The sequence below is a fragment of the Crassostrea angulata genome, chromosome 9 (assembly GCF_025612915.1).
Source record: "Crassostrea angulata isolate pt1a10 chromosome 9, ASM2561291v2, whole genome shotgun sequence".
NCBI lineage: Eukaryota > Metazoa > Mollusca > Bivalvia > Ostreida > Ostreidae > Magallana > Magallana angulata.
The window spans coordinates 21,138,694-21,163,009 of NC_069119.1; the positions used below are offsets into that span (position 1 = coordinate 21,138,694).

The following is a 24,316-nucleotide window of genomic DNA, read 5'->3' on the forward strand; positions in this document are numbered from 1 at the left end:
TGTAAACTTTTCTTAAACTGGCTTGTTTCTTCCCAAACTGCCTTAAACTGTTGTAGAAAGATAAAAAGGACAATTAGTGGACGTTCTACATTTTGTTTTGGATGTAAATTACGCAAACAAGAGCAGAATTACGTCTTTTTAATCACTTGAACTGAGCAGCTGCAGACTTAAATTCAAGGTATAAAAATCTGAAAAACAAAACCATTTTACTGTGTAATTTAATCGCATGAAGTGAGTGTCTGATTTTGCACTCCATCGGACGGATGGATTTGTGTTTTTAAGCTATATTTGCAGACATGCCCTAATATAAACAATGGCTATGACGTAATTTAAGAAATCAAAATTGATCTTTTATAGATTTCGAATATATATTCAAAATTTCGATTGAAGTTCACGAAGATAAATGTTTAGCGTATTTCAATTACAAATAGTACCCGAAGTGGAAAAATAAATGTTGCTGATAAAGAATGTACAAACGATTTTTTTAAAAATGACAGCACTTGAAATGAAGAATATAAAGCATATTTTTCAAATATTTTTTTCTGCTATATCACAAATATAATATTTTTATCTAGATATTCTGAAAACTGCGAAACACATTGGAAACTAGAATTTTCCTCCTGGAAACTTTCATAGGACACCTACGTTCCATAAAACTGAATTGATCGTGCAAAATAATTATTATTGATATCTTTATTAAATTGCTTGCCAGACCAATTTCACGGTATGCTATTATGTGTGGTATTACAGACTCTAAAGAAATCAAAAACATTGTGAACCAAAAACAACTCAAGATTTTAATGCTTAAATTTAGAATACAAAACACTTCTAATGTCAAATACAATTTAATTAACTCTAGTATAGCATATGATTTCAAAAGCCAAACACTACAAATTAAAAAAAAAAAAGAAGTAAAAACAATTTGTATAAAAGCGTTACACAAAAATGCACGAAAATCCCCATTAAAATGTTATTGTAACACGAAAGTTTGAAAGTTATATGTTGTAAAATTCCTTATACAGTAGTACAGTAACAATATACCAGCATTCAATGAACTTGGAAGCTATTCACTTTGTTGATACAACTATTCCTAGAGGAATCCCCGTATTACGGTCTTTTCCTCTGTAGGTTCTGTATTTAAAGCGTATAAGCAAGAATAACCAATTAATTGCCTTCTCTGAAGTTTTTATTATAGCCTTTTTATTCCTCAAGTACGGTTGTCCCTCCGACCATCTCCACATTATATCGGCGGTCTTCGACTTTTATCTGTTTTCTTCGCTGTAAATGGGTTTATATGTCAAGACTAAATATATAACATGTCACATGTATTACAAAAAAATAAGTATTATTAATCTTTCAATTTAAATTATTTTAACTTTAAATTAAGCATGTTCCGTAAACAAGCCAAATTATCTGCATACATGCATGCAGTAAAGAGGATCCATAGTACGTTACTTGCTACTTTTATGACACCATTACGGTCAGATGCGATTAGATCCAACTATATTCCAAAGGGTTAAATGGTATTATATTATCCCATTAAAGTTAAATAATGATTCATTGATATATTTACATTTATTTTAATTGTTCGTGCAGATAAATTATTTTCATGATGCAAGTTCCGTCTGTGCTGTCCCAGCAGCGTTAAGGTACATGTATGATATTTGACGTAGTTCGATTGAAGCAAACTATGTTACCCCGCGGCGCAAAACAACTAAGTGGAGTTATTTTTCAATGAAATTATCAAAATATCTATCACTGGTATAGGCACAATATATAATAATATTGAGGAATAAGAATAAAACGTAAAATTAATGGTACCTTTGGAATTGTTGATCGACAAGATAGTACATATTTCACCTTTTTGGGAAGGTAAGGGAAAAATTGTTCCGTAAAGCACAGAACATACCTGGCATCCACATCTTCTTCCCTTGGAGCACCTAACGAGGAACCAATATATTAACTCCCATTGGATAAGGCTGTGATGACAGAGAATTGTGCACATAGCATAGGAAAGGTGAGAAAAATGCATATCTATTGCAACTACTTACCAACAATTTTGCTGGTAATCAACCCAACAACAAAGACGAGGATTATAGCAATGAAATCAAACCACTGGAAAGACATGCCATAGATCTGATTGAAGCCTTCCCTGCAATTACAGTCAAAAGTGATTTATCAACGCAAAAAGTGTATGAAAATAAATGACATATTAAAAAGTACTTTCAAAACAACATACATGTATACGATACAATACATAGAACTTATTAATGGTTACCTAAATGACGTATCACGAAGCGTGTGGCACTTACGTTTCCTTTGCAATTATAACGTCTATAATCTATTATTTGCTTGCAGAAATATGCAGGATAACGACGAACGTTTGCCATTTGTTGAATCTGGTTTCTAGTGAGTTCAGTGATTTTGTAAATTATTCACATTTTCGAATATCGATCATTTGGTGAATTCAGTCGTGTGCACAGTGTGGCTTGACTGGGTAAGCCAGTTCAAAGTTCAAATTTCAGATTGTGTTGTAATGGTTGCGGTATTTATTACAACACACTTGTTACTCTCACAGTAGTCAACTGAGGAAACTAATACATCTTAGCTCATCTACACAACAGGGTACAATTGCAACTTTGTCTTTTCTATTTTTAAAGTTTTCTTTTTATATGCATTCATTACTGATCTTTTACCGTAAAAAGGCTAATTTTTTTCACAAATTGTTGTATCCACATTTTTCAGCTTTTTTGTCATATATATACATTACAACATGGCCCATCTTTTTTCAATCATCAATGGCTAAATATTTTATGTGGTGCTCTTAATCGCCTAGATCGCTTTACTTCTCCCACCTCCTTCTTAATTAAAATTTTTTTTTACTAGAAATGATCTTCCTATTCCATAAACCAACATAAGAAGTTGATTAGAAAGTTTTTAAAGATCCTCTACAAGAATACTTCCCGCCAGTTCTTTGTTAATGATTAAGAATTAATTAAAAAGTCGGTTTTCAGTAATTTCGAAAAAGGAAAAGTTGATTCCTCATTCTGGTCACTCTCTAACGCAAAAAAGTTTCTGCTAATACTTTTAATAGTATTATAAGTAGTATTCCTTTAAACGAAACCAAATGATAGAGGTGCAACTTTCTACATGTATGTCTCAAAGTTCAAGAGAATTTCCAACAACAAACTATTTTAGCTACTGGCAATATGCCATTAAGGCTTAAATATGCAAATGAAATTTTTTATCTAGGTTTTTAAAAAATGACCTGCTTCATAGTTTAGGAAAATCAACAATTTTAAGTCAAACAGTACAGTATTCACAATGAGGTCATGTAAACCTACAAAGAACCTACAAAGGTGCGGGACTCGATGTGGATGCAGCGGTAGTTGTATTGTAAGATACCAGAGTACTGTTCTCGAAGCACATATCAATTGGAGCTGGCGCCAGTTTTTTCTCCACACTGGGGGGACTGAGAACAATATTACCGATTGCCATCCACAGGTAGAACACCAAGGACACGATGCCTCCTACAATAGCGCCCTAAAAAACGAAATTGAAATTGACACCTCGAGAAAGCCATTGTCAACCGACGCGAAGCGGAGGTTGACAATGGTTTTCGAGGGGTGTCAATTTCAACAGTTACCCTCCCAAACAGGCACTATTTATTTTATTATACTGAATGTCTTAATTTTAGAGAAAATTTTACTGCTTTTATATAAAAATGACATGAATTCTACGGCGAACCGTACGCGCATAATTGACGCGCATGTAACAATTCGTTGTGTTACCCGTTGCCAAGTGCGTTGCTAACGCTGAGGGTGATAGAACGGATTATCAACTGCGTCTAAGCCAATCAGATTTCAGTATTTAACATGAAAGTATAATAAAATGACTGTTGCATGCGCGTAAATTATGCGTCTACGGGTCGCCATAGAAATCACGTCAGCAATAAAGTTTTCTTAAAATTAAGACATTCAGGATAATAAAATAAACAATGCCTGCTTTGGAGGATAACAGTTGACAATGGTTGTCTCTAGGATGTCAATTTCTATCTGCTATCCTCCCAAACTGGCACTTTTAATATATTGTACATTTAACTGAAAATATATCATAAAAGTTTATCCTGAATGAATGGAACTTTTTTCATCTATTCAAATTAAGAGCTACAAGTAAAAAGCAGTTTTATAATACATGTAAGATACATGTTCTTAAGCGTGCAAAATTAAATGTACAAATTATATAAATACATGTACAAATAAGAGGCCCATGGGCCACATCGCTCACCTGAGCAACAATAGGTAAAAAGATAAGGTCAGCTAAAATAATAGAGGAGTCATAAACCAAAAATAATGTGGTGTAATACATGTCGTTCCTGTATAATAAAAATCTATTTTCGCCCTGGATATTCTTATGTGTGTACATGTCATAAAGTCCCTTTTCTAACAAAATGATTTTATTGTCATAACACATGTTGAGCATTGCAGTTCTAAAAAAGATTATAAACAATTGTTAATATATGATATAAACCAAAATCAAACTCTGAACCCTTTGTGAGGCCCAAGAATTGGCCATGGGCTAGAGTGCAAACAATTTCAAAAAATCAGTAATATGCCAAAATGCTTCCATTTAAGTAAACCATTTGTGATAACATTTCAGTTTTGTGAATAATTTAAATCTTTATTTTCTACAATTGGATCCCCAATGTGGCACCATCCTACTTTTCAAGATTTTGATTTTATCCAATTTGAATGTACACTATCTGAAGTTGCTCTAACTAAAGTTACAGCGTTTCTATGAAATAATTTTAGAGGAATATTTTTAAAGATTTTTCTCTCTATATATATATATCATTTAAATAAGTGTTCTCCCCTCCCACTCTCCCTGTTGCGACTCCATGCTAACCCCGGGATCATGATTTTGACAAATTTGAGTTTACCCTATCTGAAGATGCTTCTACACATGTTTCAGCTTTTCTGGTCGACTGATTTTTTAAGGAGAAGATTTTTTCAAAATATACCTTATATAATTCCTGTAAAAATTTGAATCTCAATTATGTCCCCCTACCCCCGGGTTATGTTTTTCACAACATGAATCTACACTACCTGTGCATGGATGCTTCAACACAAGTTTCAGATTTCCTTGCTGATTGGTTTCTGTGAAGAAGATTTTTAGAGATTTACTTTATATATTCCTATGTAAAAATTTGACCCTCCATTGTGGCGCCACCTTACCAAATGGGATAATGATTTTCACAACTTTGAATCTACACTAGCTGAGGATGCTTCAACACAAGTTTCAGCTTTCCTGGCTGATTGATTTCTGAGGAGAAGATTTTTTAAGATTTACTTTATATATTCCTATATAAAAATCGACCACCAATTGTGGCCTCACCCTACCCCCTGGGGTCATGATTTTCACAACTATAAATCTACACAACTGAGAATTCTTCCACATAAGTTTCGGCTTTCCTAGCTGATTGGTTTCTGAGGAGAAGATTTTTGAAAAATTAACGAAATTTTTCAACAATTTCTTATTATCCCCCTTTCTAAAAAAGCGTGGTCCTTAATTCTAATAACTTTGAATTCCCTTTGCCTAAAGGTGCTTGTGTCGCAAGTTTGGTCAAAATTGGCCCAGTGGTGCTGAAAGAGATGTTGAAAATGTGAAAAGTTTACAGACAGACAGGGACAGACAAATTGTGATCAGGTGAGCTAAAAAGTGAGGGTAAAAATGTCATTTTTATGAAAGAGTGGGTTTTTTTTTATTGTATTTATAATAACGAGCATTCATATCTTATGTGTACGAAGCTATACAAATTAAACCAATTGTTTTGTGAGCTAGATCTTACCGCTGAAGTGGCAGATGTACAGAAGATACTGTAGAGGATGATCCCTGTATATGGACCGGCAGGTATTGTCATTATCATTGAAGCTAGCTAAATTAGAATATAAGATCACGCTGCTTAATCCAGTGTCATCTATACCAGAGAAATTTTACTCAATCGATTGCGGAAAGTTAACCTACATTATTGGTCTATTTAAGAAATTTTACCATTTTTCTCAAATAAATCAATCAAATGGAGGAACGTATTGAATCACATGCACCTATTAAATTTTATTCAAAATAAAAATAAATACCCTTTACATATAATACACGAGACCTCCATAGCCGCCATCTATCTTGGATTTATTTCAAACTGTCACATCAGGTGAATTTTTTGCTTAAATTATTTTGGATTGTCTTTGTCTTTGATGGACGAAATTTGGCAGAATTGCGTCATACTTTTGGTAATCTCTTTCAAATATAGCACTGATACAAACATTAAAAGGGCGTCCATTTTGACTTCGTTTTATTACTTGTTTATAAATATTCATAAACATGTTAATAAATGCATATATTTTGAAATATTGAAACCAACATATGCACGGTGCAGGGAAATTTCATTCACAGATAGGTGATAACTCCTGTTCACCCTTTAGACATGTATAGTAGATGCAGATTGAGGGGTGTGTTTTTTCATTCAATTAAAGACAGGTGTAATGCATCGTGTTGGCTGAATCGGTTGCAAGCTAAGGTGTTGAACCAATGAACGGAAGACAAAGAGGATCGCAAAATAATTTAACCGATGAGTTTAAAGCAAAATTTTAACCTTTTGTGACAGTTTGAAATAACCCAAGATGGCGGCATGGAAGCCTTGTGTAATATCAGGCATAGGGCATTTAATTTTATTATGACAACAGTTTTAACGTCTGGTGCCTGTGTATTGAATAATGAATATCATGCATACTATACAGAAAAAAAATTGTTTAAGAATCAGAACGCTGACGACAATGTTAAGAAAAATGATTGAATTGAAATTATCAGATTGTACTGATAATGTGTCATGCTTTACCTTAAGTAAACTTCCTTTAATGTTGGCAAACAATAATGCAATGCTCGCAGATAAAAATGAAATAACCAGAACTAAAACAAAATACACACATATTCATTATATATAGTGATCTAATAACTTTGTTAATTTCCCAGGATTTATCAAACTTTTCGTCATATTCCAATAAACAATTATAAAATGCTCCAAGGATAAAATGATTTTTTAAATAAATATTTGAACATTTAATAATTACATCTTAAGTATTTGATAAGGATATGTTATTTTGATGGGGAAAACTTATCCCATTTCGTAAAGTTATACTTCATTCAAAATACTATATCTTAAAATCCATTACATATTTCTTTAAAATAAAGGACAAAATTTGTTTCTGCCAATTTATATTAATATTAATTCTGATCAGATCACAGAATTTTTTTTTACTCGTTTACAATAAGTTAAATTAGAAACTTGACATTAAAGAATGTTTTTACCTGTCAATTTCGAAGCAATTGTCGACTTTTTTTCTGACAGATTTGGCCATTTGATCTTGATGATGTCTTGAAGAGTCATTGAAGATATAGCTGCATAACCACTCGACAATGTACTGTAGAAATGTATCATTTCATTAGCTTACGACAACACCGTCAAAAGAATAAATCATCATTTTATAATATATAAACATCTCAGAATTTGAAAAGAAAGGATTTCTTCGGTTTAGTGTTTTGATAACAGCGCCGAATACATCTAGTCATGTAAATGTACTGTTTTGCAAAACTAAAAAAAAACCATATAAAATCAAGTTTAAAAACAAAGAGTTTAATATTTTCGATTTGCTCTTTAGAATTAAGATTTACATATATACTTTTTAAAACTGTCTTTTTAAAAACAAACAACTCAATGATTTTTTTAAAAATTTCTTCTTAACCATAAACTATTTTCACTGAAATATCATTGAGAGAAGTAAGCAAGCTCTATGAGACCTCAATGAAGCACAGAGTAGTCCCGCAATGAAAAGTCCGGTCATCCCTGGCATTTCTTGGAATATCTCTGTCACCAAGATAGGTATTATCTAACATAAGTAAGAACAATGCATTATGAACATTATACTTCTTAAAACGTATGTTTATGAGGAAAAAAAAGAATGAAGATAATTTAAAAATTTTGCTTATGCCAAGATTTAAAAATATTTCCTTTGAACTCTAAGAAACATCTCTTTTGAACTTAAGGAAATATCTCATTTTACCTTAATAATTATTTATAACTCTTGTTACTTTGATATCATGTTTTTACATTTAATGTAAAAGATACATTAAAAAAGTATGAGCAATCTCTAAATTTTAAAACATTTACCTGCATATTAATCGAATTGTATGATCTTTAAAAAAAACCCATAAAATAATTCTTTTTGACGCAATAAAAATCTAGATCTAAACGCAGTATGTCACATACCTGGTTTGGATTTTTAATGAATTTTGATGCCAAGGGATCGCATCTAACTTTAACAAAATAGGCGTATGATACAAGACCCATGCTTCCCGCCAAAAAGACAGTAAGGCCCATTAAAGGAGCAACAATATAAAACATTCTGTCAAATATAAAATCACTCTTACTGAATAAAACATAGAAAATCAACGCGATTGATAACTTTTTTTTAAATACAGTTAAGACATACCCGGCTCAATTTATAAGTTTTTTTCTCTGTATTTATTTTTACCCATAATCTATCGTATTATTTCGTTATTAATGTTTATTTGTTTTATAAGGAATATAATATTACTTGTATGCAGCTTGCATTGAAGGCATACAACCAATTCTTTGTACCGAGGATTGTGAGAGGGGGAAGAAGGCACCTTTGGCTGTGTTTCCAATTACCATGTTCCAAATTGTGAATCGATGGGTCCAAATTATAACTGAAATAGCACCATAAAAGTACGAGCATGGTGCGAGGGACAGAAAATCGAAATTAAGAATACATTTTATATTTTGAATCAAAATATAATTTACATGCAAAAACTATGATAGAGTGTATTTTCACTGCATTTGAGAATATTTACAAAAGTTATACAGTCTAACAATATTCCGTATAGGGTTATCTCAAAGCGACCTTTCAACGATTAAATATTTTACCTTTTTTTCTGTAAGTTTTTCATTTTTTTTTTTGTTAATTTGTTTGTTTAATCTTTTGAAAATTTGCTTTGAAATACGTACAATAATTTGAAAAAGAAATATGTGAAATTAAATATTTTTGTCAATGAAAATTTCAAAAAGTCACCAAACACATTTAGTCATGAATAATTAAACAATATATAAAAATTAATGATGCCTGTTTGAGAGGGTAACAGTTGAAATTGGCACTCCGAGAACACCATTGTCAACCGACAAAAAGCGGATGCTTTCGATGGGTGTCAATTTCAAATTTTAATCTCCAAAACAGGTACTATTCATTTAAGTATCCTAAATGTTTTAATTTTAAAGAAAGCTTTTCTGGGTTTTTTTACTTGCATTATTCAACGTATAGCTGACTACTTTAGAAATGACGTGAATTCTAGGGCGAACCGTACGCGCATAATTTACGCGCATGTAACAATTCGTTGTGTTACTCGTTGACAAGTGTGTTGCTAACGCTGAGGGTAATATAACGGATTATAAACTGCGTCTAAACCAATCAGACTTCAGTTTTTAACATGAAAGTATAGTAACTCATATTATGCATTTTGCTAACAGCAAGAACTCTAATATTTTTATCAACAACAAAAAAACTTTCCCAGTTTCTTCGATTTTTCCTTGGCGCGTAATTTTTAATAATCGAGAAATTGTGTAATATGGAAGATAAACTTAATAAAATAATTTAGTTTTAGGTGTGTTTATTATCAACCATTAAGAAACTTATAATTTAACTTCATATAAACCATCAAATTCGTAAACATACTTCCAAATATCCAGTCTCTTTCCTTCTATATTTATACGAATTACTTCAGATCCGCCTCCGACTTTCAGTGATCCCTATCAAAATGATTAAATAATAATAATAAAAATTTAATTTACAAATCATATATGTACTTTTTAAAGAAAGGAATCTTTTCAGAAATGTAATTAGATTTTGTTTTGAAAAGAATAAAAGAACAATCATATACGACATTATATAAGTTCATTGTTTCTTAAATAGAAAACAAGTTTTCGGTTAATTTTGTTATAATGAGTCGAATCGAATTTTTTTATTTTTTATTTTAAATCTAAAATAATCCTTAGAAAAGACAACTAAATGAAACATACATTGTATATCAAATTCTAAAATGGAATGAGGATAATCAAATTTTTTGGACAAAAACTTTATACTGGTGTTGAAAGTTGAGAAGTAACGTTGAAACGCGAAAGCGTGCAGGGTAAGGGAATAAATAATATTCTCCATTTTTCTTTTTACCAAAAAATGTTGTTGTTTTCAATCAGGAAAAGCAATCTGGTATCCTTAGATTTTATTAACTGGCTGAAATTTTCATCATCTAATTATGCCAAAAGGCATATTCAAGAAAATGTAATACAAGCTTCATTATTGCAGTTATAAAAATTTAATGCATCTTTAACGAGGCCGAGTCTAATTATTTCTTCCTTAAATGTTGCAATAACATGTTTCATAATATATAATGTACTTGTTATTAGATTGTGTAATTTTTACACTATTATTATTTAACTTGTAGGCACCTGAAATACTGGTAAATGTCAATCATCCGAAAACCACTTGCATTTGGATATACAGATGGGGACTATAAATGTTAATTTATCTTATTTGTGACCCATGTAACATACCATTTTTTTTTTTGGGGGGGGGGGGGGGAGGGTCCCAAACAGAAATGATAATTTTCTTGAAATTATTGCTAAAACTTGGCATGGAAATTGATTATTAGAAGAAATCAAACAAATATTTATAGTTCAAACTATTATTTGAATATAATTTCAATACAGTATGAAGTTGAAGATGTGTAGTAACTATAACAGTAAGTCAAAGTTTAAAAATCTTGCTTTACTGGTGGCTTCAAACGCCAGTTCATAATGAACACAACAGCAGATAATAAGATCAAAGCAAAATTTTGGATTAATCAAATTATAATAATAAAGCAATTAAAAAATATTAGTAGTGCCACCTTTTCAAACCTTTGCATACAAATTGACATACATTTAGTGTCTCATGTAAAAGTTAAAAAATTAGGGGTCACATCTCACAAATTTGAGATATGGCATGACATATGCTAATTTTAGGCAAAAATTACAGAAATGTAAGCTAAATATGCCAAAATCTTTGAAAAAGATATCAAAATATTGTTCAAATATGTTTTTTTCAGAACAACATGACGATATTGCAGTACACAAACTATCTGGAAGTTTGGTCTGCACTGAAAATTAGGAAGCTAAAGTAACAGTATTTCAATATTCAACTATTGAGTTGTGAAAACTGTTCATTTTCTCCCTGAAAACCTTCCGCCACAAAATAAACTCTGTAAATATGTAATTTTCTTTAAACAGTTTTCTTCAATATGGTTTATTTGGCATTGTAAAATATAAATATACAAATAAAATTAACATATGATGCAGAATATTTAGACTAGAAGTGACATAAGGTAGTTACCCAAAAAGAGAGGAACGAACCTCTGTAAATATGATTGAGCATTAGTCATAACTTTGATCATTGGGGAGAGGACTTACATAGGCATTGCCTGATGTCCAATTTTTTTATGTATTCATTTGCATAATATAACATGATATGATACTTGTGAAATAATATGATTATTTTTACTCTAAATTCGCCGTGAAATTTCTGGCATGAAATATTACTTCTGTATCAACATTTTTTTTTTAGCATTTTCCCGATTAAACGTAATAAAATCGCATTTTTTTTTAAGATTATAAACGTTACGAATAATGGTCGTATTGAATAAAAACACAATGTAAAAGAAAGTTAATAATAACTTCGTATTCTAGGGCTGCTCATAGCTATGCGCACTCAAAATTCACTTGGCCGCGTTAAGATGCCGTTCAGGAAATAATTTACTGTACCTTAGACCTAGTACTCTAAAAATCTTTTCAATAATGATTTGATTTATGGATGAAATATATTCTGTAAGAAAATGTGTAAAACAGCAATATACGCTTAAAATTTGATAGTATTTCCATAAATACTTGTCAAACTCCAGTCATTATAATAACATACATGTATATCGATCGTTATTTCAAAGAGTGTAAAATGATGACTGTATTCCATACAAACGCACGCATGCACGCTCGTGCAGTACCTTTATAAGTATCGCCAATACTGAAGTAAGCATGAGGCTGTACTGTATAACATCGGTCCAAATTACGGCCTTAATGCCTCCCTGTAAAAAAAATTACATGGCTCTATATATATACTTGTATATATGACAAGCTAATTTAGAGAACTTATGTTCCTTGCTTGATTTTGAATTTGGTGTTTGGAAATTTTCATTGCAAAATAGTTTTTTACTACATAAATTTCAAACAAAATCACGGTTTATAAATGTTAGTCATTTTAAGCGAGAAGTTATTAGGGTTCCTCGACACACCAACATTTTATTTGATGGAATAATAAAGGATTCTTTTTTCTTGATTTCACAAAATAGAGACCAGACTAATATGACCGTTTAACTCTTTAATATGTTTTTGGGGGGTATTTTTTTTCAGTGGAACAGGGAAAATGTTTTAACTGCAAAGGATTTTTAAATCTTCAAAATAAGTCTGTAGCTGCGCAATTATACATCTGTTAGGCATTATCCTATTCCTGTATGCATATTTCTCAATAACAATGACATGTAGGACTTCATATTTATTACTTTTATATCTTTTGGCAACATTTTGTGCTAGTTTTGGTCAGAAACAAGCAAGTTCAAGAAATGTTTACATTCTTATCCGCAAGATGGTCGTACATTTCCTTTAACAAGTTAATCATATTACACCTAGTCTATTTCTTGATTCGCTTGAGGGACAAGAACTTACAACATTTATACAATGACATAATAGGCTCATCATTAAATGAAAAAGAAAAAATATGGATTTCAGGTTGGCGAGTTTTTTTCTTGACGGTTTTCAGTATACTAGTACATTATAACTGTAATGTTACTTCACGAGTTTGAATAGCAAAATTCACAGGAAATAGAACCACTAGTTTATGCAAAGTTATACATAACCAAAGCCATTTTTCCCTTTTTTTTTTTGTCAAGATTTTTGTATGTCTACCCCCCCCCTCCAATTTCAAATTGCTTCTGGCGTCACTGGGTGGGGTATGAGCGCCTGGCTACAATTTTGTTCAACGATATCGACTGAATAAAATCAAAACGATACATATTCAATATGAATAAATGTACTCACAACTGCGGTGTAGATCATACTACAGACTGACACAATCACTATACACAGCCAAACTGGCACTCCCAAAACTAGAAACAAAAAGTGAAGAATTCAACTACAACAATATTTATCATTTAATTTTGAAAGCATTCCAAAAGTTGAGACAGAAATAAAGCACTGGTAACTATATCCTCAAAATGAACAGCCATGGCTGCCTTATAGCATTAGACTATAGGTACATTATGTCAAATTACCATTACATTATGTCAAAGTCCATTACGTGGTGTGAATATATCTTTACATTTGGTCAAATCGTCATTACGTGATGTCAAAAGCACGTTAGGTGAAGTAAACATGTCTTTACATGATGTCAACTTTTTATGTTGTGATGTAAAATCACCCTTACATTATGCCAACATTGTACAACCAAAGGTCAATACATCATGACATTATTTCGACACTGTATTACATGGGGCGAATGTATCCTTACATTACGTCAACATTTTATTACATGCTTTCAATATATCCTTACATTATATCAACACTGCAGTACGTATCGCGATTCTATCCTTACATTATGTCAACATTTTATTACATGATATCAATGCATTTTTACATTTTATCAACACCTTATTACATGGTGTAAATATATCGTTTTATTATGTCAAACCTTTATAACTTGATGTCATAAGTTTATGACGTTATGTCTAAACTTAATAACGTGATGTGAATAAGTCTTTGCTGTAGGTCAGTTCTCTGTTTCATGATGTACATGCTCCATTACTTTAAGGTGAAACATCATTTCGTTACGCGAACACGGATACATCGGCCTTTCTATATACAAGGAAACGGTAAGCTTACCCAAATGTATCCAGGGGCTATTGAAACTTTGTGGAACAGAATGGAACCAGTAAAGGGTCATCCAATGGGAAAATAGAAATTTAAAAATAATGATTTATTTTGACTTTATTCATTTCAATTCAAATAAAGATTGATCTTTAATTTTATTGTTTAAATTCGTTGTTTAAAGAAAAATATACATAATTATATTACTTACTACTCTAATGTTAACATATTACAGTATTTTCACGGCAGAACTTACTAACTAGTTTAAGCTAGCAAAAAAATATTCTCTATTAGTTAGAGATTTAAAACAAACGAAACGCATTCCAAAGCATACCATCTTTAAAATTACAATGTCAGCAGTACTTGACTTATTTGTAAGATTCTGGTTCCGTTACGTTCCGCAATATATTATTACCCCTGTGGATATTGGTATTCAACGGAACAGAACGGAATGAGCGTAAATTTCCTTCTCAGCCTATTTTCACGCCTATTCTATACTTACAACGAAAATATATGTAACATGATCATACATTTAACTGTTTACAAAAACCAACACTCATGCTGTCGATTTATTTCATTTAATTAAAAATTAGTAAGTTACATGTATGGGGCAAACCCTGAAGACAGTACCGATTCTACCAAAAGTGTTTGCCTTTCTTTATAATAATTCTGAAATCGGCGAATACAGTTCCCCTCTCTTATTTGTGTGCGTTTTTATTACGACATATTTCTGATTTATACCCTCTGTCTGAACAATTACCTAAAACCAACATTTCATAAAAACATCTATATCAAGATGGAGAAGGTCTTTAAAGGGGTTAAAGATCTCTTGTAATTTATTTGTAGATTTTATTTCATATAAGTTATCAAGTGCCCTCTTGGATGAAAAGGAGAAAATTTATTCAGAGGAACGTAGCGTACCCCCTCCACAAACACCATTCCCACCCCCTCTGCAGCAATAAGAAAAAAATCATTTTCATAGCATAATAATTTTGTAGCAGAACGGCCATACCTACATGTGTAGTTAGGGTCAGTATCCTTAATTTAAGATAGCAATAGCAACGTTTACTTTTAACTACTAAATACTTTATTTTAACTACTAAATACTTTGAGACTAAATTTAAAAAAAAATTAAATATGCACTGGGTGTCTGCGCCACGACATACAGGCTTTGGAACGATAAAGAACCCTGACTGCTAAATGACTGAGTGTGTAGTAACGAACGTAATTTGAATATTCTTGAAGTAAAAAAAGTATAAATCAAAAATAAATTTTAAATCCCCCCCCCCAAAAAAAAACCAACAATAAAGGGGTTAATTTTAGATTTTATATCCATTTCATTTTAAATATTCAAATGCCGATGAGCACGAGAAAACTTGGATTTAAGTCTTATTCTTATAACTTAGGTCCATCTAAACTATAAATTCAATGTTTAAATACGTAGATGTTCATTCACTCTCGGGAAATTAAATTGTCAGCAACTAAGTCTTTAACAGCCTATATATATTTTCATTCTAGTATATGTGTATGATTAAATCACTGCTTCTTACTAGTATTTACTGTTGGGGTTTTTCTGCATGGGTCCATTTGGGTAAATCGGCGTTTCTATATAGTAAATTTTGAATATAAAACATGACAAATATACAAAGACCAAGGATTTCATGTTTGTATAACGGAATGATGTTTCGACTTTAAGTAATAGAGCGTATACATCACGGAATAGAGAATTTGCCTAATGTATAAAGACTTATTTACATCACGTAATAAAGTTTAGACAAAAAGTCAAGACATTTTCGTATCAAGTAATGTACTTTTGACATAAAGTGATAAAGTGTTGACACAATGAAAGGATGAGTTAACACCATGTATTAAGGTGTTGATAAAATGTAAAAACGCATTGATATCATGTAATAAAATGTTGACATAATGTAAGGATAGAATCGCGATACGTACTGCAGTGTTGATATAATGTAAGGATATATTGAAAGCATGTAATAAAATGTTGACATAATGTAAGGATACATTCGCCCCATGTAATACAGTGTCGAAATAATGTCATGATGTATTGACCTTTGGTTGTACAATGTTGGCATAACGTAAGTCACACCGTAAAAAATTGACATAATGTAAAGACATGTTTACTTCACCTAACGTGCTTTTGACATCACGTAATAACGATTTGACCTAGCGTAAAGATATATTCACACCAGGTAATGGACTTTGACATAATGTAATGATAATTTGACATAATGTACCTATAGTATTATGCTATAAGGCAGCCATGGCGTTCCATAGCAAGATATACATGTGAGATGACGACATTGAACATACCGGATTCTGTTGCTGTAGATACACCGTAAGTAACGAGGCCAAGACACATAAACTGAAACGTAATCAAATATTACACAGCCACTTCTCCTAAAAGGAAGGTTGTTTTGACTACTTGACATTCAAAATATCCTTAAATCAAAAATACTTTACAATCCAATCTTTTTAATTTTTAAAAAAAATTAATGGGTATTACTGAGCGTCAAAATTGTTGGTAAAGGACACAAAACCATGAAAAATGTTGTTCCCGTCTAAAACCACTTTCTACCAAATATGGCCTATTCACTGGGTGAAAAATGAAGTACATTTTATTACAAAAATCTACCACCCATTGTCAACTCTGACACTTACCCTAATCGCATGTATATTAACTTTTGGTCAAACCGGACATTAGACGTACATAACAAAAGTCAAACCTATACATGTTTGTAGTTTTCCCGGAAATTTCGGCTTTTTTCAACATTAGAGGCATTTTTTCTTACACAGCGCATTCCTCGCTGATAAATATTTTAAGTGTAATTAAAAGAAAAAGTCAAAAGAAAATTTTTCCAACGAAAAAAATTATCAGCGAGGAATGCGCTGTCACCGAAATAATACCGTTTGACTTATCGCGGGAAGAGGAGAAATTGTCGTCTGTCAGCTTGTGATGAACTGATCAGCATGATGCGTGTTGATGTCTGCATATGAGATATCCTGATATCATTTCGCTATAATACCATGTGTAAGTATATACAAAACTTTAGTTTAAACATCTTTTTCACTCTTGTATCTCTTTTTCTACACTTTTAAAACGCCCATGCAAACAAGTAGGGGCCTAGTTTATGAGAAAATGTCAAGGGTATTGCAAATGTATGACGCTTCTAATGTACAGTAAGCATATAAAACGAGCAAATGATAAAAACACGTGCTCATTAAAATCAAAAGTGATTTTTACTTTCATAGATAGAATTTGTACATCGTACAGAGTTTGTTTACAATCGGAGAATTCGACTTGAAAGTCTGTCATTGGGTGTTTAAGGAATATGTTGTTGAAACACGTAGAATAAAACTACTTTGAGAACAGATAGGTAGTTTTATTATTTTGAAAGGTGATTTAATATTATCAATAGTCATTGTTGTTAAATAGTTTTAGCTAGTTATTATAAATAAATATCGTACATAAAGAATTAAATGCACTATTCTAAATAGCTGCAAGGGGGACAACTCTAACAAAGTTGCAGTGGTGGATCTTGCATTTTTTACACCTACATTAATTAGGAAATTGTATTTACTTTGTGGAAAAAATGAATAAATAATACAGAAATTGTATCTTTGTGCTAATTTATGAATTTTTACCATATATTGCCACTTTATTTAAAAGAAAATTCACAAATCTACAAATCCAATGCTCTTTTTATTTCCATTTTAAAATCATTTCATCAAATTGCTATTTTTTTCATCAAACATTGTTAAACAAAGTGATAAAGATTATTCTAATAAATTTTGAACTTGCTATCAAATATGTTTGCTACTCATTATTATTATTATTTTTTAATTTAATTTTTCAATTTAAATATGATATTTGTGTGCATGTACAAATCTTGATATACATTACACATGTATAATGCTTAATCCCAAATTCTAAAACATGTCTTAAATAAACCATAATAAAGTAATTTATTTTCCTGGTATTCTTAGAAATTGATAGTCTTTAAATTGATAATTTTAATGTTAACATATGAATGAAGTTTCTGTAACATGAGAATGTGCAGCATTCCTAGTATTCCCTTCTTTTTTTAAAGAAACTATTGACTGATAAATGCATCATAATGAGTCAGTCAAATGCCAATTACACTTTCCATTTAATCTATTTAGAGATACTAAATTAATTTAATAAACCTGACTCTAACTGAATTCATAAAGTTATGTTACAATGAAACGTTAAATAACAAACTGTACTGTAAAATCTAATATGCATTACTTCTTGCACAATTTTTTTTCAGAATATCTTCATAACTGCAAATACGTAAGGCATCATGCTATGTGGTGGATTTTCGTGGCCTCTTTGAAAATGAAAGATTTAGCAGATTACGACCTTCATGATGTTTGATTTGATAAGAGTTAAAGGTATTTAATTAGTCTATGCATCTACTCAATAATATTTAGTACGGATATTGTATATATATACAACATACATGTGTATTGTTATTTAGACCCCTGCTCTGAATCTAAGGAGATAGGGAGTATAATTAGGCTATTTTGCCCTTGTATGTCTGTGCATAACAGATTTTTGTCACATTTATCTTAACTATTATCGGTAATAACAAAAAAGAAGTCTTAGCCATATTAACTAAAAAAGGATTTATATATGTACGCATACATTAAATATAAAGTTGGAAGAAGGAAAATTCAAAAATCTATAATTATATACATGAACATGTAGTCTTTGAATAATCTTTTTAGTTTTTCAATTATTTTGCTACAGATGCCTGGTAAAAAATCCTACAAGTGCTTCCTTTGTCCTCGCATAACAAAAAGGACTGACAGATTTGCCATATCCAAAAGTCACAGACTTGTTGTTAACAGAATTTCAGGACGAACACCAAGTGATGGGGATTTTCTATGCAACAAGTGTCGTCATGTGTGCAAGTCATATGTTAAGGGATCTGAGAAAGCAAAGAAAAAAGTGCAGGCATGTAATTCTTCTACATGTACTCCTCAGCCATCTGTAACACCTGTTAGACCACCTTCAGTGCAACTGCCATTCCCTAGTTCAGCTAGAGGACACTCCTCCTGTTGCATCTGCAAGACGCCTGGACCAAAACTCATTGTTGTTCCTGTGGATATCAGACACCAGATATTTATATCCAAGGAAATCATTATTCCAGCTGGTGCCAGGTGTTGTCCAAACCATCTCCATGGAAATATTGGGGATCTTGAACCCACAGCTGATACAACAACAGTGAATAAATCAACAATCACCCAACTGATCAAGTTTTTAAGGTCAGAAATTCAGAGGCAAGAGAAAACAAGACTTGATTTTAACAGCGAAAAAACTCTCAGTGATGCCGAGTATCGTGATCTCATGGGAATTTCCAAGGACTCTTTCGAAGATCTTCTGCTCTTCGTGGAGGGAAAAGTTCGGCCTACTCCAACAAGATCTGTACGGACTAGCTTAGCTATTTTCCTGATGAAATTAAGGGGAGGTGAATCAAACAGAGTACTTTCAACCCTCTTCAATGTATCTAAGTCCAGTATTCGAAGATGCATTAGTTCTGTACGCGCAGCCCTTTCCGAAAGATTTGTCCATGAAAACCTGGGTTTCCAGCACATCTCATGTGCAGAGATTATACAGCACCATACAAGACAGATAGCTCAAACTCTGTTCGAAACCTGCCCAGGCAATCAAGCAATTTTGGTAATGGACGGTACCTACATCTACATTAACAAAAGTGGAAACTTTCAATTCCAGAGGCAATCATATAGTGTGCACAAGGGACGTCCTTTGGTAAAGCCATTGATAATTGTTTCAACGACTGGCTACTACTTATCAGTTATGGGCCCCTACCTTGCAAGGAACAATGACGCAAGTATCCTAAAGCACGTCATGAAGTCCAACATAGAGGACATTTGCAACTGGGTGGAGAAAGATGATATTTTCGTGGTTGATCGGGGGTTTCGAGACTCGCTAGATTTTTTGGAAGAGCTTGGGATCCAAGCCCACATGCCTTCTTTTATGTCCAAAGGAGAGAAACAGATGACAACAGAGAGTGCCAATACAAGTCGTCTTGTTACAAAGGTGAGAGAGAAAGACTCAGAAGTGTGTGTGTGTGAGAGAGAGAGAGAGAGAGAGAGAGAGAGAGAGAGAGAGAGAGAGAGAGAGAGAGAGAGAGAGTATAGAGTATATGTACCAAGATCTGCATATGAAATGATATATCACATTTTTAAATGTAAGCATTGATTAGAATTGAATCCTCTATTTTTTTATAGATAAGGTGGGTTGTGGAATCCGCGAACTCCCGGATCAAGCAATGGAAATACCTTCAGCATGTATTGCCAACAAGTCAGATTCCATACATAGGGGATTTCATAAGGATTGTCTGTGCTATTTGCAATAGGTAAAAAGAGAACAATGTAATTTATTTACACTAATAATCTATACTATTTGATATTTTTACTATTTTAACACTTCTGTTTTTGTTGGTTACAGATACATGAAACCACTTTCTAATGGAAATGCTACTGAGGATGAGTCCCTTGGATGTAAGATGCTTTTTCTATCCAAGCAAGTTAACGCCTTACAACAACATGTGGAGGAACATCACCTAGATCGGCGCTCTGTGTGTTGGGAACCAGTAGATGATCTAAAAGGTATGTATGAATAACTATATATACCCTAGTTAACACAGAATTTTGCTTGTCCTGCATGCTTCAAATGTTTGAATTGAATTTATTGAATAAATCAAAAGGATAAGACGCAAGTTTTAAACAGGTTAGATAGTCTTCTCCTAATGTTTGAAAACATTAACAGGTGATAGTATTTTATTACTTGATATATTTTTTTCAAAAATGAAGATGTATAAATTATCAAATAATCACAATTTTTTGTATTGAGTGTTCATAATAACATTTTTTAATCCAAATCAAATGCTAATCTTTGATTTTATGTACAGTGGATTAGCCTAGCTAGCATATATTTTTCTCTGCATGTATTTATTTGACCTTAATTACTTTGATATATTTTTTATTAGGCTTTCCGTATCTTGATGAAGAGCAGCTTCGAAATCTCACTTGTGGGATATACCAGCTTCGACTCTCACCCAGTTATGCACAGGAACACTTGGAAGGCAACTGCCAGATACATGTCCATAAAGAGGAGCCGGGTCTTGTCAGGGTACGGTTACAGAGTCGACATGTATCATCTCGATCATACCAGTTATGGATAAGATATGATGAAGCAAGTGTTACAGCATGGTACTGTAAATGCAGAGCCAGGGCAAGAGTTGTTGGGATGTGTTCCCACATTGCAGCCATTTTATGGTTATTGGGAAATGCGAGGCACAGGATCTCAAGTGGATTTGGAGTTAAAAACTGGGGAGACTTTGTTTACGATGCAAACAACATTCCAACTCCAGTTGATGAAAGTGAGTCCTCTGAGGGAGAACTTAGCGGGACGGAAGAATGACATTTAACTGTAAACATTGTTAGATTAAATATTAATTGTATATCAACTGCTTAGCCTCAGATCCTAAAATCCATGCAATAATAAAAATAATATTCAAAACAGTTTCCATGCAGATCAATAGAATTTTAAAGATAATTCATTTATATAACTTTTCGTTATTTTCTAACTGTAGTTATTAATGCACTACACACCCAAATGATATTTTTTCAAAAGTTTTGTTTGCTAATTTTTTATATTATTCATAATGAAATTATTTGTATGTGCACAAGTTTAGATTGCTTATTTTTTTCTATTATCCATAATTAAATCATTTGCATGTGCACAGACCTATACAGTATCTTAAAAAAAGAACTGAAGGATCTCTGATCATGCATGCATGTAACAACATGTTTGATAAATGGTGTTAAAATTGTTGTGAATATTTGAAACTTATTTGAGTGTAATGCATTTTGTATGAATAAGTTTATGTTGTCATGGAAACTTATTTGTGTGTGTATTTTAATCTCTTAAACTACACTTATTTATTGATCATATTTCATTTGTTGATATAATACTTTTGGAATATAGATTAAAAGAATACCATTCACAATCTTCAACTTCAGCTGCTATTAACATTGAAAAAAATTGTAACTTTTTGTTGTCATGGAAACTATTTTTTTTTTTACAAATTAAGTTATACATAAATGATGTACATGTAATGTAATGATGTAAAAACATTTTAAAGACAATACTCTGTTTGAAAATATTTTATATTTAACTTGATTTTGATAAAGGTGAAAAAAACTACTCAATCAATCTTGCTTTTCCAGAAGGTGGAGATTTTGTACTATCTGGTTGCCATAGAAACTCTTTTGTACATGCACACAAATGTGTTATATGTTTTTCTCATAATGTTATTGTTATTGTTGATTAAGTTACCAAGTTGTTACAGTATTAAAATATTTATCAGTTTTATATATGATTACCAGTGTTGTGTCAATCATTATGTCAATGCTTAATTTTGCACTAAGTTGGCCCATCTGACACCTAAAATCTAAGCCCACTGTACAGACCCCTAGTGACCCAAAACTCATTATACTTTCTCAATTATGAAAGTAGACTACCTTAACATTTATAGAAAATTTCATTAAAATCTAAGAATGGGCCATTTTTGGGTGTTCGTGGCTCAAGTCCTTTGATCTTTTGTTTTGGTGTGATATATATATATATATATATATATATATATATATATATATATATATATATATATATATATATATTATATTATATTATATTACAATTTATGAAATTAAGTACAACGTGCACAAATTTGAAAGAGACCTCGATTTAAACTTTACAGAAAGAGTACTCACCCAAAATAAGGACGAAAGAATGGTTGTTAGAATGCGTACACTGTTGTTTTTGTATCTCAGTTTAAAGTACTGAAAGGAAACAAAACATCGATGATTATTTTTACGAAAGTAATTCGCATTTCGTTATTTTCGAATATCTCAACAACTCCATTTCATTAACGCCAGATAATATAATACCTAATTTTTGTTAACTTTCTACAATTACTTAGCAGACAGGGAATAATAATAGAACCTCGATGTCTTACTTCATTAACACTGGTTATTCTTAATGGATGAACAACAGGAATTATTATCCTGGCACATAACCAGTATGCAAACCAAAATCCAACGCCGGTAAATGTTGCTAGGAAACCATAGAGGTAGGTCTCAGCCGGTACCCCAAGAATCAAAATGGACGACTGTGACGTCACCATCAAAGAAAACATAACTGGTATAAAATTTAAATTTCGGTTTCCAAGGTGATATTCTGCCGTCGTTACTTGGCGTCCCCCAGTGCATGCGTAGTAGAGCCCTATGCTCAAAGATACACACAAAGCAAGAACACATACAACGTAATCTGCCACGCCAAACGTTGTTTCCTTCAGCATTTCTCCTTTTCGGCCCTACAAGATAATGCCAATAACTCTATTTTGATTTAAGGAACAAGAAATCATTCTTTTAGTATTATGAGGTGATAATTTCGGTCGGGTGTAGTCAAATGCAATACAGCCCAAAGGGCTTTATGATAGATTTGACCACGTCCGACCAAATTTATCACCTCATAATATTCAAAGAATGATTTCTTATTACTTATATCTATTTTTTTTCCAATTTCTACAGTTACAAAAAACTTTTAAAAATCCCTTTTTTTAGATGTAGCACAAGCTATGTATTACTACGCAGCACAGGCAATGTGTTTCGGTTATGCTATTAGACACGTCCATTTTGTATGGGCAGCGGAAAGGGCAAAAAATACATTTTTACAAAATCAACGATAAACTAAATTTAGCAATCTAAAATAATATTATCAATGACTATAAGTGCAAAACCAACAGTCTTCTTTGCAAAATAAATGTACATTAAATCAACCAAAGATATTTAAATACAAATCAAACACAAAAAGTAAAACCAACAGACATAAATGTAAAACGAACATACATCAACATGAAACAAGCGGACGCACAAATAAACACCAGATGGCGGTTTTTGGGAAGCAATATGCGTCATTGATTATTGGAATCCGGGATGGTTTGCACCTATTCTGTTTCGCCTCGAGATGTTTCGCACCTGCCTCGGAGCGACACATCTCACTGTATTTAGATATTTTTCTCGTATTATCATTTCCCTGAAATTAATTATTACCTAAACAAGAATTGAAATATGTTTTTAAAAAACCTATTGAAACAGTGCTTGTCTTTATGC

At 32.0% G+C, this 24,316-nt stretch overlaps 2 protein-coding genes, 1 long non-coding RNA gene and 1 pseudogene across 4 annotated transcripts; 1 reads left to right on the forward strand and 3 right to left on the reverse strand.

Annotated features, from left to right (window-relative positions):
* Positions 1-844: 844 nt before the first annotated feature.
* Positions 845-5,931, reverse strand: LOC128163024 (sodium-dependent multivitamin transporter-like). The gene is made up of 5 exons (XM_052826482.1): positions 5,849-5,931; positions 3,356-3,543; positions 2,052-2,152; positions 1,822-1,940; positions 845-1,278 (listed from the first exon to the last, which is right to left on the reverse strand). The coding sequence occupies exons 1-5, from the start codon at positions 5,924-5,926 to the stop codon at positions 1,201-1,203; spliced, it is 564 nt and encodes a 187-aa protein (XP_052682442.1). The 5' UTR covers positions 5,927-5,931; the 3' UTR covers positions 845-1,200.
* A 958-nt stretch (positions 5,932-6,889) lies between these two features.
* Positions 6,890-7,971, reverse strand: LOC128163025 (uncharacterized). The gene is made up of 3 exons (XR_008240755.1): positions 7,852-7,971; positions 7,363-7,475; positions 6,890-6,963 (listed from the first exon to the last, which is right to left on the reverse strand). It is a non-coding gene; the product is annotated as an uncharacterized LOC128163025 (long non-coding RNA).
* Positions 7,972-8,644: 673 nt separating this feature from the next.
* Positions 8,645-23,507, reverse strand: LOC128163023 (sodium-dependent multivitamin transporter-like; annotated as a pseudogene).
* LOC128163019 (uncharacterized) lies at positions 16,660-22,605 on the forward strand. 2 transcript variants are annotated; one of them, XM_052826476.1, is made up of 6 exons: positions 16,660-17,120; positions 18,382-18,505; positions 18,864-20,177; positions 20,369-20,496; positions 20,589-20,749; positions 21,130-22,605. In XM_052826476.1, the coding sequence occupies exons 3-6, from the start codon at positions 18,864-18,866 to the stop codon at positions 21,561-21,563; spliced, it is 2,037 nt and encodes a 678-aa protein (XP_052682436.1). In that variant the 5' UTR covers positions 16,660-17,120; positions 18,382-18,505; the 3' UTR covers positions 21,564-22,605. The 2 variants fall into 2 exon arrangements, with proteins under 2 accessions (XP_052682436.1, XP_052682435.1); XM_052826475.1 differs by lacking the exon at positions 16,660-17,120 and having other exon boundaries at positions 18,138-18,505.
* Positions 23,508-24,316: the final 809 nt, after the last annotated feature.

Bases quoted from the DNA above. Each gene is read 5' to 3' on its own strand.
- LOC128163019 (XM_052826476.1), top strand. From the start codon at position 18,864: ATGCCTGGTAAAAAATCCTACAAGTGCTTCCTTTGTCCTCGCATAACA. The intron at 20,178-20,368 runs GTGAGAGAGAAA...ATTTTTTTATAG, and splicing joins CAAGTCGTCTTGTTACAAAG to ATAAGGTGGGTTGTGGAATC. The intron at 20,750-21,129 runs GTATGTATGAAT...ATTTTTTATTAG, and splicing joins ACCAGTAGATGATCTAAAAG to GCTTTCCGTATCTTGATGAA.
- LOC128163024 (XM_052826482.1), bottom strand. From the start codon at position 5,926: ATGATAATGACAATACCTGCCGGTCCATATACAGGGATCATCCTCTAC. The intron at 3,544-5,848 runs GTAAGATCTAGC...TTCGTTTTTTAG, and splicing joins GTACATCTGCCACTTCAGCG to GGCGCTATTGTAGGAGGCAT. The intron at 2,153-3,355 runs GTAGGTTCTTTG...CTGTAATTGCAG, and splicing joins ACATCGAGTCCCGCACCTTT to GGAAGGCTTCAATCAGATCT.